The sequence below is a fragment of the Microtus oregoni genome, unplaced genomic scaffold (assembly GCF_018167655.1).
Source record: "Microtus oregoni isolate MIOR12 unplaced genomic scaffold, Mior012 000064F_ref0000363, whole genome shotgun sequence".
NCBI lineage: Eukaryota > Metazoa > Chordata > Mammalia > Rodentia > Cricetidae > Microtus > Microtus oregoni.
The window spans coordinates 8,180,696-8,196,301 of record NW_024543874.1 but is presented as its reverse complement, the minus strand read 5'-3'; the positions used below and the strand labels follow the sequence as shown (position 1 = coordinate 8,196,301).

Here is a 15,606-nt window from a genome sequence, read left to right as displayed (position 1 = left end):
CAAGCACACCAGTATCAGAAGACACTGTCCATCTACTGAAAGACGGATTACTAAATTACATCATTATAGGACCACAGACAGCAGGCTCCATGATACTGTTTCATGACTCTACTGACCACAAACTACAGATACTTTCTGAAGAATAAGCCTCTACCTCCTGAGACATCAAAGCACAGTCATGACTGAACCAAATATTTGCAGGCTCTTTATCATCAACCACTTGTAAAGCAGACTGCTATACACATAAAAGACCACAATTCATTAACTGTTGGCTGCAGTCCTCAAATGCAAGCACGTGCTAAACGAAGACTCCAAATGTGAGAGCACTGCTCCTACCAACAAGAGTTCTTTTTATAGGTCCTGATCCTACACCTCTCGAACGCATCTCAGCAGCCTCATCTCTACTCTGCCTTCATAGGACCCCAGTGAAAGGAAACCCTTAGGCATCACACAATGCAGCAATAACATCTTTCCAGCATGAATGTCATTAGGTGATTTTTTTAAAAACACAAACATCTTCTGGTAATGTACCATTATGATACATGGCCAATCTTATACCAGTACCTCTTCCTTTCCTGGTGTTTAATAAAAATAAACACTACCTACCAAAACCATCATTCTGAAATAAAGACCAGCACCACCTTACCTTGCTGATTACAGATAACAAATTATGTGTGACATTTTCTAAACTAACCTCAACCTCTTTATTCAGGTTTAGACAGTTCTTAGTAAGAAAGGGATGAATGAAAACAGGACATCAATCACTGTGGAATATTAGCACCTTAAAGATGTCTTTAGCAGGTCAATAATCTTTTCACCTTAGAAGGACTTTATCAGATCTTGTCTAAAGCCTGGATAAAAGCTCTGCATTAAGTACTTCTAACATTGACAGTGTGCTTCTACCACACAAAGCTGTTTTCTTCCTTAGGGTGCAGTCCTCAAGGTCACAATTCTTTGCAGCCTTCCAGAATGACAAAGGAGCATTAATGCTGGCCAAACAAGCTGTCAACACCAACTTTGTTATAGCTCTGATAAAGAAACTGGCAGACAGTGATAATAAGGTCTAATTTCTCTCCTTCCCATGGGAGGTAAATAGATTTCAAATCAGTCTAGAAACCTATGTGCAGGAAGCCATGTTATCTTTGGCCATTCAAAAGAGAAAAGACTCACTGTAAATTCATCTAAAGGCTCATTGATTTCAATGTCCAGCACTTCATCATTGTAGAGCTGCTCCTCCTCTGGCTCATCCCCATATTCTATTTGGTCTTCTGTCAACTCAGGATCATGGCCTTCATATTGTCCTTCCTCTGGGTACTCTTGAGTATATAGTTCTTGTTCCTCGGGTTTATGGTAGGCTAGCTCATCTTCTCCTTGTTCATACTCAGATTCCTGCTCCCCGGATTGGTCGTTGGTATTGTCAGACATTTCAAATGATGTAACTATGCCAGAGGGGGTCTTCAGACTGATGGTGACACCCTGAGAACTAGAAGACAAACACAGTGAAAGAAATATTGGGGGGAAAAAAAAAGACATATAGAGAGGAAGCACAAAGCTGCATCATTACATAATTGAGTTGTGATGCTCAAACAACCACTGGTTACAAGTAATCCCAATGGGTGAGTACACTCTTAACAATCCATGAAAATGCAGCTGCATTAGATTCGAAATGGCCCAAGGCCACTGCCCCACAATGCAGACAGTATCTCCATTTGTCAGCTCTGCTTTCTGACCAAAAGAATGAAGTCAGCCTGATGAAGAAGCTGGTCTAGTTGTCAAACATCCAAGACAAGAGCCTAAACATTTTGAACCTTTGTCTACATTTAATTTTTCTTCTTCTTCTTTTTTTTTTTTTTTTGGAGACAGGGTTTCCTTATGTAGCTCTGGCTGCCCAGGAACTCTGACTCTGTAGACTAGGTTGGCCTCAAACTCAGCAATCTGTGCCTCTGCCATTTGAATGCTGGTAATTAAAGGTATCTACTTTTATAGAATGAAACAGATGAAACCTGGATGGTATGACTGTCAACAGAAAACATGAGTACTACTCAATGATCAGAAAATCATAGGATTATTCTTAAGGCTTATTTAAATTTCTTTATTGTATGATTGCCTGCATGTAGTATTTGCACTGCATATAGCCTGGTGCCCAGAGATCACAAGAGAGTATAGGATCCCCTGGAATTATAGGGGATTGCAGGTAGCCTGATTTAGGAGCTGGAAACAAATCCAGATTCCTCTGCAGGAGCAGTAAGTATTCTTAACTGCTGAGTCATTTCTCCAGCACCCACCATTAGAATGTTGAGAAAAATTTAGTTTCCTTTTAAAAAGATTATGCAAATTGTAAGGTCTTCTCTAATAAAACCAAAACATAAAACTCAGTATCAAAGTACATCTCAACATTCAAATAAATGTATACTAATCACAACTGCATTAAAAAAAATAAATAAATGATACACCACCAGCTGTAGTGGCTCATGTCTATTACCCCAGCACTCAGGAGGCTGAGGAAGAAGGACTGGCATGAGTTACAGAACACGACCATATGACCCTTGTCTCAAAAACTAAACCAAACAAATTGGCAATTTCTTCATAACACAGGAAAAGGTCTTAAAGCCACAAAACCCACTAACTCCTAAAGGGCAAACATTTCAAGATAAGAGTACAAATGCAGGAGCTGCAGATATGGCTCAGCTGTTAAGAACACTGGCTTGTTCTTCCAGAGGACTCAGTCTCTATTCCCAGCATCCACATGGTGGCTCACAAGCATTGGTACTTCCATTTTCAGAGGATCTGATGCCCTCTTCTGACTTCAGAGGGCAGACAAGTAGTAAAAAGACATGCATTCAGGCAAAACACTATGAGGAAAAAAATTTTTTTAATTAAACAAAAATATTAAAAAAAAAAAAAGGCAGCCTATACAGCAACACAGAGCATACCATAGACTTCAAGTTTCTGGCCAAACTCCAAAGATACATTTTAAGGCTAACTTCATTCAAAAGATCAAAATATAGTTCATGATATCAAAGAAGAGAATTGGCAAATGCATCTCACTGGTAAAATAATTTAAAACTATACTTTTAGCCACAAACCATGTGAGAAAACAAGTTTCAAATCTATGGCCTTTTTCATATGTTTTGCAATCATATTTATAACCCAAAAAGGTGTGTGTATTTTTCTCATGTTTCTTCCTACAACTTGGAAATTTTTCTGAGTATTTCCAAGTACCTTTCCAGAATGGCATCAATAAAAACTGTCTGAAAGGAAAATAAAGAGAGCAACATCAAACTGCAGTCGCCTGCATGAAGTGAGAGACCACTACACTCCATGCACATAAAGCACTGAGCCTTCACAAACTGCTCTAACATAAGTAACTTTAAGCCACTGACCTATTTATGGAAACAATCTATATATGATTTCCATATCAGAATACACCAATATCTCACTCAGAATGTAATGTATGTTAGAAGTCCAATACCACATTATTCAATTACTCATTATAGTTATAAAGTTTATAAACAGGTCAATCAATTTACTTAAATATGGCCCAGTTTTCATGAATTAATTAATATTGAGCACCTGAAATTTTCTTCATCTTCATTATCACTCTGTAGAAGATCATCGTTCAGCTCTTCATCTGACAAATCCGACTGATTCTAATTAAAACAAGAAATCTAATAAATGTGTGTCACTTCCATAAAAAGATCTGTTATCAAGCACAAGCTTACCATGAGAGGGTTGTTTCTAACCTCTTGCTGCTTGACCTCTCGACACCCAGTAGGTTTGTATTGTCTGGCATTGCCATAGAGAATCCAAAGAGCCCATATACAGACTACTTGCTAATCCCTGAGCAATTTTTAAATGCCACAGGCAAGTAAGTATCAAGGAGTAAGTATAATGGTCAAATTTATTCTAATTCTAACATAAAAGAAAAAGATTAAGTAATACATACCTAGAAGGGTATCTGCTAAACAATTTTCCCACCAAAACACCCAGAAGAATAGCCATAAAATGACTAACAATGACAAAAATAAAATTCTGAAGTTTTCAAATAATGCAAGAGATACAATTCCTATAAAAGCTGCTTTTAAGGACTGGAAATTAAACCAATTAAAAAATATCTTTGGCTTCCCTATATAGATGACATGAAAATACAAGTAACAGCTCAGCTCTTTCAATTCAATGTTGTCACACACCTAATTAATATGCAAAGACAGTAAAGTGATTTGCTAGAGTTCTAAATTCCAGCCTGGGTTAAATATGTCTCAATATTAGACTGGGGAGTGGGTCAACTTCCATCCTCTACTAAAAGCCTTCCTAAGTCTAAATGGGGCATACCCTTCCAAAGGGTAGTCAAGTAATATCTCTCTCTCTCTCTCTCTCTTCCCCCTCCCTCCCTCCCTCCCTCTCTCTCTCTCTCTCTCTCTCTCTCTCTCTCTTTCAGGAGGGGAAAGGAGAAGAAACTGACTTGATTTTCTGCTCCTTAACTGAACAATCAGTCTGGCATCTGCATCTTGCAGAATAAGTTAAACTTGACTGTGTATTTTTTATTACAGTACTTTTGATAGTCAAAAATAATTCTAAGAAAATTTATTAGTTCAAAAGGCCTCATCTACTTCTGAAGTTAAATAAGCTACCCAAAGCCATGCTTCCAACACAGCAGGATGGATTTGTATGAGAAAACACAATAACTCACAGATCCAAAAGAAATTTGCTGTTTGTTAGTGATACAACCACCCATCCAAAAGGGCCAGTTCTGAGAGTGAAGCAGATACTACACAGTAATCATGCCTGCTATGGACAAACCTAAGTTTACTCTCCATCTCAGCAAATAAAACCTTAGGAAATGCTTAAAAATTAGTAATTCGGTGCACTTCAAGAAAGGCTGCTTCAGTGTGTGTCAAACATTTGTATGTTTGCCTGTGTGTATGCTGTATGTTTAAACTGCAGGAGTCATTTCTGGGTATATGCGAGTGTGTGCATGCATGCGTGTGTGTGTGTGTGCATGCGTGCGCGCGCGTATGCGCGCGCGCGCGGGCGCTCATGCAAAGGAACACACGTATTTAAACTTCAAGGAAATTCTTTGTGTGTATGCATTTGTGTTTAACTCCTAACTACCAGTTTCAAAATCATTCAAGTAGTAATTATCAAACAAGTGAACAAATAAGTAAAAAAATGAAATGAAATATATATTATGATAGGTCCCAGTAGTTGTCAAACCTCAGTTCTGAGGATTGAGCTTTTCTGTCCACTTCCCTGGAAAAGCTTTAATCCTCAAAGGGAAACACTAAAGCAGCAACTCAGAGATGGCTTTCAGCAAATCCCACTGAACTGGAGCGAACTAATTTTCAGGCAAGCAGAAAGGTTGAGAGAATTCTGCTCAAAATGTCAAGAAGAAAACAATACTTGCAGGTATAAAGAAGGACAAAGAATGGCAGTGAGTGCTTGTGAAATCCTTTGCCTCACCTTCCCAAGAAGATAGAAAAACATTCCCTCCAAAACTCCCAAGAATAAGGACTTTCCATGGGGTATCAGGGGTTTAAAGATGGGTACAAAATGGTCCTCAAACATTCTCCAACATTGGCACTTATGACAGAGACTCCTGTCTGGACATGAAGGTGACGCCAGAGTAAAACAGAAGAAAGGATTTACAAACTAGCACCCTAGCTCCACCTCAGTCATCCTATCCTCTTCCTCAGTTTGCAGCCTTGCCTTTTCAACACAATTAAAACCCAGCCCTAGACACTCTCCACTGTCACGAGGGCCTACATATCACTACAAAGACATACCTCTTTCCACCTGTTCCAGTGGAAAGCAGATTACAGGCACCCAGTGTCATCACAAACAAGAGCAATAAACTTGCAAAACAAATACATTGAGAAAGGTCCAATCTTTACTAGAAATCAAATAATTATGAATTAAACAACAAGCAATCATTAAGATCAGTCACACTGACAAAGATTCTTTCTTAAAAGCAGTATCAGACCTGTGCGAAAGAAGGTGGTAGATACCAAGACACACTGTTATTAGGAACAAAAGCTAATCAAACATTTCCAGGAAGCAACTTGGCAATATAGTCTTGAAATGCCAAACCCTGAGACCAGAACTACCACAACAGAATGCCAAAGAAGATCCTTAAGCACATTGAGAGTTATACATTAAAACAACATATCTGAAGTACTCTTCAAATTAAGTCAGGAAGGAGTGAGCGAGTAACTTTGAAGCAAGACCACCTCTCGCTAAAATCTGATGACGCTGGGTAAAGCCCCACCAGAATCAACTATACCATTCTCTCTTCTTCCTTGAGTTTCCACTCAAGTTTAATGTGAGTACATATCCTGGAGTAGCCAGAGAAACCAGCAAAGAAAAAGGGATCAGATGAGGGGACAGTGCTAGAGAGATAGTAGACACAAGTGCTATGAAGGGGAAAATGGGAATGGGGGACAACTTTATCTACAAAGGGAGAAAAAGAGGACAATATTGAAAAGGGAGGAAAGAGGGAGAATACAAAAGCCAGAGAGAAACACATTATTTTATGCTTACCTAAAAACACACATGTATTGCTGGGTATGTTGGAAACAGACAGGCTCTTTGAGTTAGAAGCCAGCCTAGTCTACATAGTAAGTTCTACAACAGTCAGGACCTATATAGAGAGACTCTGTCTCCAAAAAAACCCATACAAACAAAAACAAAAAAAAAATCCATATATAGCAAGTAAACATATACATATATAAATAATTTGAATGAAATTACTCCACTAGGGGTAATAATGCTCCTCCAAGAGCCATGAAATCTAATATTGCCAGTCATGAGAAACCTGGGGATCCAAAGAGACTCGCCAAACAATATATGCTGCTGTTATCACCCTTGGTTGCCTCTCAAAACTTAATGATAAGATCCCATTGCTGAAAACATTATATACTTCCAAGAGAAAACTTGAAGGAATCAAGCTAGGACTGACCTTGGAAAACCCCTCCCTGAGGAATAGTTCTTCCAGTATCTAATAGGTGCTATATAAACTGCCAATGGAGAAAAGTAATTAAAAATTCTACCTTAGCCTACAAATTACAATAATGACTAGCACAGCAAGATAAACCCAAGGGCACAAAAATGGCACTTATACCTCAAAAGTAACCAACAACCACTTAATTAGACTTAAGGCCTACTCAACAAGAGGAAACACACAGGTGAAAACTGTGCACTTAGACAACTAATCTGCAGCTGGTGAGGTCATGGACCTAGAAGGACCTACTACTGCCAAAACCAGTGTGTCTTAGCTAGGGTTACTATTGCTGTGATGAAACACCACAGCCAAAAAGCAAGTTGGGGAAGAAAGGGTTTATTTGGTTTTGCACTTTCACATGATAGTTCACCATTAAATACAATCAAGGGCCATGGAGGAGAGCTGCTTACTGGTTTGCTCCCCATGGCTTGCTCAGCCTGCTTTCTTATAGAGCCCAGGGCCACTAATCCAGGGATGGCACCAACCACCATGGGCTGGGCACTCTCCCATCAATCACTAACTAAGAAAATAAAATGTCTTACAACTGGATCTTATGGACGTATTGGAGGTTCCATTTTTTTCTGATAACTCTAGTTTGTATTAAGTTAACACAAGACCACACAGCACACGGTATAAATCTCAACTTCATTCCAAAAACCTATTTTTATATTCACAAGCAAAAGCAACTCTCATCTCAGAAAGAATGATTCTTTTAGCAGCTTAAAAAGACCATTACAGAAATCTACAACTGGTCAAAATGCAGAAAACTGAAATTGTTGTTTTCTGAAAGACTGTGGAATGCCCTTCTCCAACTGATACATCTACAACACAACGACTAGACAGACTGAAGGTTCAGGAACAACTGGGAAGAGAAGGGTAAAAAGACTGTAAGAGCCAGAGGACCAGGAAATTAGCAATCAGACAGCACCTTCCTTATATGTCAGGAAGCTGCACCTATAAATTCTTAACAATATGGTCATCTAAATAAGACCCACACAATGATAACCAGCTGGCATCCCAACATGGATGAGGGATATCTCACAAGGCCCCATCCTAGAAAAACAAAGAAGGGCAATGGCTGCTGAAGAGAAAGAATCACAGGACAAGCTCTCCTGATAGGTTATTTAATCCCAAGTGGTCAGCCTTAAACATATATACATATATAAGCTATATAAACTCAGCAGGTCATATATATGTGTGTTTGTATTTACCAATACATAAAAGAAAGGATCTCATTGAGGGAAATACCAGAGAAGTTGGAAAGGGTGGAGTGGGAATACTATATACATAGTTAGTACTCATGTATTAAAAAAAAATTTAAAAGAACACTTGTTGGTGTTTCTAAAGCTGCTATGATTTAGACACAGCTTAACTATTTCCCAGGATTCATGTGTTGAAATGGAGAAGACTGCTATCAAAACCAGGGGACACATAGGCTAATGATCAACAGAAGCAGAACACAGTGGGGAAATCTGACTGAGGAAGAACCCTAAGTCACATTCAGTTACTAGAGAAACTGCTGATGAGGCCTAAGAGTTAACAGTTAGAGAGACAGCAGGACAGGGATAGATTCCCCAATCCAAGTCTACTATACTGTCTGAAATAGTCTTAACTGCAAATGTAGTAAGTTTCAGTTTAGTTCTTGAGAACGTGAGTCCTAACAATTTTAAGACTTGAAAATGAAGTATAAAGAATTATGTTGAGGACCTGGGGAGAAGGCTCAAAGTGCTCTCCACACAAGCATAAAGACCCGAGTTTAGTTCCCAGCACTATGTGAAAGTCAGGTGTAGAAGCAGCATGAACCTACATTCCACCACTAGAGAGGTCAAGACAGATGATCCCTTGGGCTCCCTAACTAGCCAGCCAGTCTAACTAAAATGGTAATCTCCAGGTTCAGTGAGAAAACCTGCCTCAAAAAATAAGGTGGCAAGCAACTGAACAAGACATGCAGCAGCAATCTTTGGCCTCCACACGCATACATGTACATAAGTACATACAAGTATATGTATAACCTCTTTCTCACACATAAACATTGTACACGTTCATAAACACCATTTTCAAATAATTATGTGAATATTAAGTGAAAACAGAAAATGTTCTGAAACTATTTAGTGAATCAAAAACTGTTCATTTACTTTAGGGTATCTTGGGAGGCACTTCAGCAATTGCCAATCAAGTGCAAGGGTTGTAGTTCAGAACCCCAGAACACAAGCAAAAACTGCGTGTGCACAATGGTCCACCTATAACCCAACAGCTTGGCAGATGGGGAAAGCTGACTAGCTAGACTAGCTGAATCAGCTAGTTTAAGACTCAGCAAGAGACCTAGCTTCATTAAAAAGAAGAGTAACTAAGAGATGAAGAGTGTCAACTTCTGACCGCCCCCCAGATACACGTATATACAAGTATTCCCAACCATGTAAGCCCCCACACACATACACAAAAATAAATCTCTCACTTTCAGCCCTTGTTTCCCATTTCTAGGCACATCTTTTATGCTACTGTTATCCCAATTCTGATACCTGCTAGAGTGCACTGGACACAGCAGGAACTAAAATGCCTGCTCCCCATGGTAATATCCACAGCACCTACTAATGAGCAGCCATTCTGCTGAGCTGGAGGAGTAACTCCAGGACAGAATGCATGCTGAGCATCTGTGAGGTGCTAAGGCAATTTTGATAGAGCAACAAAACAATCACTCCATTTACAAACTTCTGGTCCATGCTCAGGTTTCTAGAAATTCATCCCATGTACAAGTGATGGTGTTTACAATAAATAATTCTTTTAAGCAACCTTAATTCTTACCTTTTTGCCAGAGAGTAAGTCTTCTCCAAGCAAATCATCTTCTAGTTCACTGGGTAAAGAGAAATGCAAAGTGTCATTCCTAACAGCATAGAAAAGGAGAAGCCACTCAGAAATCCAGTAACTGTTCCAGGGTGTTTGAACTTTCAGGTTGCTACACTACACTTCCTTTTCTCTACAGGATGAATAAAGACATTCTTCAAGGACACAAGACAAGTCTTTTCACCTAAGGCCAGGTTCAACACAGAAGGTGGCTTACTAGACTTCAGCTGAAGCTTAGCAGCATAGTAGAGTATTTTAATCCCTCTGTACCTACTTAATAATCTGCAAAATATGAAATATATACAAAGGATCACCTAATCTTTCTCCTAATCTTTAAAAACTTATGATATAAAGGAAAAAGTGTTCAATATCATTAATCAGGAAAAAAACACACACAAGAAATCATCCGATACTCATCAAACTAGCAGAAACCAAAAGCAATTTAAAACAATTGAGTTGAAGCAGTAGCTCAGCAGTTCATAGCACTTCCTGATTTTGCAGAGTTATGTCAGACAGTTCACAATCACTTTCACTTCCAGCTCTAGGAGATCAAACACTCCCTTTTGGCCTCCAATGGCACTACACTCTCATGGCACACACACATAAAAATTTTAAGTCTTTTAAAGAAATAAATTTTAAATTATGTTATAAAATTATAAGCAGTATCTAAGGAGTGTGATATGGAAATCACAGTGGTCACCTGCCAGGTTTCCCAGCATGCTCTTGTGCTGAAGTGACTAGGCCCAGGTTTTCCTCAGGCCTCAGAGGATGCCTTTACCATATCAAGATGCTTAAAATACCTTCTATTGCATTTTTTAAATTTTTTTTATTATTCAGGGTTTATATAGAGCCATTTTCATTCAGGTATATAATGTATTCCCATTTCCATTTGTACTCTTTGTTCCCAAAGCAGTTCTGTTTCTACATTCTAAGCACCAGTACATATTGTGATAGTATGTATATATAGCATCTAGGCCCCAAAGCAGTGAAAAAATGTCAAAACAATATTTTTGAGATTAACACCAGCACTAATTTACTATTTTAGCGTATTGAACAACACTGGGAGCTCTAAGGATTCTGAGATGGAGCTGTAAGAGAAAAGGCCTTTCAGAACTAGAAACACCATGACAAACCATTCAGTTCACATGCTAGGCTCTGAGTTACTGTAAGTTACCCTGTAGTTAGTCTCATACCCTCACTTCACAAACAGAAATATGGACAAGACCTTAAATAACCTGCCAAAGGTCACACAAAAGAGAGAGAGGCAGGGAGTTAAAAATCCACCTTTCTGGCTGGATGGGGTGGCACACACCTTTAATCCCAGCACTGTGAAGCAGTGGCAGGTGGATCTCTAAACTCAAGGTCAGCCTGATCTACAAAGAGAGTTGCAGGATATCCAGGACTACACAAAGAAACACTGTCTTGAAAACAAACTAACAAACAAAATCCACCTTTCTGACTTCTTCACAGGTCCTTCCAACATTTTAAAGCCAGTAACATCTAGGGTTTATTTTTTGTATTCCATTCCTCCTATGAAGGCAGGAAGAAAGGCTGCCAGCCAATGCCCTAAATGAGAACCTGATTCTACATGACCAAAATACACAAGTACCTCTTTGAAAATGAATATTCCTCCATGCCATAGCTTGTAATGGAAAATAGAAGGTGATACCATGTTCCCAGGTCACACTAATTGGGACGGTAATAAGAGGTGTTCAAAATTACATTAAAAAAAATTACAAAGAATATACAACTTTTGCTAACACGTAAAAGAATTTGAAAATTAGAAACCAATTTTTTTTATTGTTTTTATTGAAGTACATATTTTTCTCTGCTCCCCTCCCTTCCTCTCCCCTCCTCTTCTACCCTCCCCCAATTTACTCAGATCTTGCCTTCTACATCTCATATACATTAGATCCATGTATGTCTCTCTTCGGGTCCTCTGGGATTGTAAATTGTAGGCTGGTTTTTCTTTATGTCTAAAAGCCACTTTTATGAGTGAGTACATACGATAATTGTCTTTCTGGATCTGGGGTACCTCATTCAATATATTTTCTAGATCTATCTACTTGCCTGCAAATTTTAAGGTGTCATTATTTTTTCTGCTGTATAGTATTCCACTGTATAAATGTATCACATTTTCCTTATCCATTCTTCAGTCGAGAGACATTTAGGTTGTTTCCAGGTTCTGGTTATAATAAACAATGCTGTTATGAGCATAGTTGAGCATATGTTCTTGTGATACGGCTGAGCATCCTTTGGGTATATACCAATAGTGGTATTTCCGGGTCTTGAGGAAGGTTGTTTCCTAATTTTCTGAGAAACCACCATACTGATATCCAAAGGAATATCATTTCATTCCCACCAGCAATAGAGGAGTGTTCCCTTTACCTCACATCCTCTCCAGCAAAGTTGTTATCAGTGTTTTTTATCTCAGCCATTCTTATAGGTGTAAAATGGAATCTCAGCGTTGAAGAAACCAAATCTTAATGACTGTATATTTATTTAGTTGTCAGTCACCTGGCTACATATGACAGTATGGCCATTGCTTGAAAACCCAGTCTCCTGCCCTCCTGGCTCCTGCCCACATTCTAGACTATATCCTCCAGGAATGGTTCACAAAAGCTGTCCCCACCTCTTGCTTCTAAATTCATTCAAACTAATGGAAAGGACCTAGGGAAATGTCATCAATCGTAAGATAGAAATCAGCTCCCCTCCAACACCACCAATCCAAGGGAGTATAAGGAAAGCCCCCCAACACCAGTACAGCTTTCCTGGCTGCTCAGATGTACCTTTCCCTGGGGCCTGGGTAGGAGCTACTTATGATCTGGGTGTCCTCCTCATTCTCTAAGCCTGCTCCCCAAATAAACATTCATTAAATTTTCAGTTAAGACCTTCTCAGTGTGCTCCTGCCTTGCTTGAACTTAGATGCTGAGCCAGCATCACAGTACCCTCTTACACATCTCCACTGATACTTGAGAGCAGGCTTTCATAATAATCACTCTTCCAAACTTCTTCTGCATTATGCAAGCAAACAGACGGTGTTTTATGCTTGAACAGTTATCAAAAACATGTATAACACAGAACCTTGAATATTCAAACATCCTACTGCAGACCACGTGGGAACAGAAGCTGGTTCACAGAGACAACTGCTGTGGGAGCTCCTTCCGCTCCTTCAGCCAATAGCCGCTGAGATACCAGCCCACTGGGATGTGGTCTCTCTCTTTAAAAAAGCAGTGGCAGCCCTCTTTTCTCTCTCTCTCTTGCTTCCGGCTCCACTTCAGGCTACTAGACTCCTTTCCTGATTGCGAAGAGGGCTCTTGTCTGGGATGGTGATCTGTAAGTTTTTTTCCCTTTAAATAAATAACCATTCTATTAATCATAATTCCAAACTGGTGTGGGATTGTTTGTGACTTACACCTTCAGACAACTGCTACCCACACTGACAAGAGTAATAAAACCAGGCTGCCTCACACCATGACAAACCAGCACAATAGGAAGGAAGGAAACTGCCAAAAACTACAAATCCTAACATCAGACAAACTCAGGAGCCAACCAGGATAAATTCTGACTGAGGGAATATTAGGACAATGTGACCACCACTAAGAGAATAACTACGGCAGATAAAACACAAATGACATAAGAGTCTATGACTTAAAAGTATTCTAAAACAATGCTCAGGAGTGGAAGATGTTACAGGTAATTACTTTGGAAATGGGCAAGTGAAAATCTCCTGTCTAATCTGTGCCTTGGAAAAACTTCCTAGTTAATAGACACATTACAGGAAAAAAACCACTGTGACTACTTTAAATTCTCCAGAAGTGTGGGTACATACAGACTCAAGAGACATCCACACACCTTTACTCACTATACTAAGAATTCAATGTGAACAAATATGCATTTACATAAAACACAAGGGGTTAGGCTATCTAAAAATAAGCCGTCAATCAGAAATCCTAGAAAATATATCACTTTGTCTCTCACAAAGAACTAAAGGCTTCAGTTTTGATATATGGTCTCCAAAGGCCATGACTCAGTTAAAGACATGGTCTCCAGGGTGGTGCTGGGGAGACTCAGAGGAGACAGTGCCTAGTGTGAGGTCCCTGGAAGGTTCACAGAGGATGGTGGGATATGGGTATGATCCTGGCTCATAATATGAATAGTTTTTCTTGGCATGTGCCGCTTCCTTATCAGAGGCCCAAAGCTAATGGGCCTGAACTGGAGCCCCTAAAACTATGAGCCAAAACACAAAACTTACTATGTTAACTGTCCAAGCACTTCACTATAGTAACAGAAAACACAAATGGAAAAAACCTACACTTTAAAATACAGACCTTTATCTGGATATAAATTCAAACTATAGAAAAGTCATGTACCTGCACTGTATTAAAATACACTGACACAGGCACAAATGCAAACATAAAAGGTAATGGGAAATATGAACATTAGCTAGGCATGTATAGTCAGGGATTTCTCTTGGACTCAGTATGTCTGTATGTGTAAACACTATGTATTTTAAGAAATAATTCAAGTGCTTCCAGGTGAAACTACTGATTTGATGGGTTAGCAGACTGTACAGATTAAAAACTGATAATCTCTCAAGTTGGGTGTCAGTACAGTGGGTTCAATGTACTATATATTATACTTTCACGTGTGCCTGTAAGTCTGAATAAGTTAAATATCAACTGATGTAATCAATTTCAGGCAACTGTATTGTTAAAAACTTAACTTTGTCAGAACCATACAATACATACATACCCACCCCCATCAACCTCATAAATAAGATACATCTCTTCCACACCCTAACAGTCCTTTCTTTAGAATCCAGACTGATGCACTGAATGAGTCAGGAAAGGGTAGCCAACCTTATGTTGATCATGAAAGACTCCACTGTAAACCATTCTGTAAACTTCTATAGGTACGTGCTCTTAAACAAAATTAGTACATAACCCTAGTATATTTTTTGTTCACTGGCCTCAGGACCCAACACAGCCAGCCTGTGCATCTCCTGTACTCCTCTAAAAGTAGAGATTCCCCCCCAGGGAGTCGCCACAATGAGCTGACACCAACTGTTTGCAAATGTGTGTGCAAGAGTGGACTACTAAGCAACTACGTTCACCGACACTATTAGTAGAAAAACAAAATTAAAAATCAATACATATTGAAATGGCAAAAAATTTAAAGTCACTAACTACTGGATAGGATATACAGCAAAAGGTACTGAGACATCCAAATGGTTGTGGTGTTGTCCTATAAACAGAGAGGAAAGCAAGTTCATGCTCCTCAGTTACCTACAACACAAGCTTGGACCAGGCACTTGTGAAGCCTGAAGAGAACTCCCATCAGCCCAGAAGGCATAAAACAAGGCATGAAAGGACCAGCACACTATCTTTGGTAAAGATCTCTGTATCCCTCATATGATCACAGGCATCACAATGACACCCTAGGGCAGTCCAAGTGTGCACACACCTGTCCCAGTCCTCATCTGCAGCTCTTCTTCTCCAGGACCGTTCTGCACCAGGCTTGTCAAATTGGTCAAAGTCATCATCTGTGAAAAAGAGTCCACTCAAATCAGTTTTGTTAAATCAAGACAATCAATTAAGATACTAGCTTCCTTAGGAATCCAGCTTAACTCTCCAGATATGAAGTTCTATATATAGCAATTATAAATCCTCAGCCATGCTGAAGCATTAGTTTTTTTAAAATAAAAACAATCCAAAAATTTGTTGAATACTAGGTATGAAAATTTGGTGAAAACAGCAATTTTTAAA

General features: G+C 39.2%; 1 protein-coding gene across 5 annotated transcripts in view; it reads right to left on the bottom strand.

Annotated features, from left to right (window-relative positions):
* Rbm33 (RNA binding motif protein 33) overlaps positions 1-15,606 on the bottom strand; it is a 110,484-nt gene that overhangs the window by 81,410 nt on the left and 13,468 nt on the right. For all 5 annotated transcript variants that reach the window (XM_041640541.1, XM_041640538.1, XM_041640539.1 and 2 more), the window contains exons 2-5: positions 15,305-15,383; positions 9,800-9,848; positions 3,574-3,650; positions 1,171-1,483 (exon numbers count right to left, since the gene is read on the bottom strand). In XM_041640541.1, coding sequence (XP_041496475.1) covers positions 1,171-1,483; positions 3,574-3,650; positions 9,800-9,848; positions 15,305-15,383 — 518 coding nt within the window. The remainder of the gene's footprint in view (positions 1-1,170; positions 1,484-3,573; positions 3,651-9,799; positions 9,849-15,304; positions 15,384-15,606) is intronic.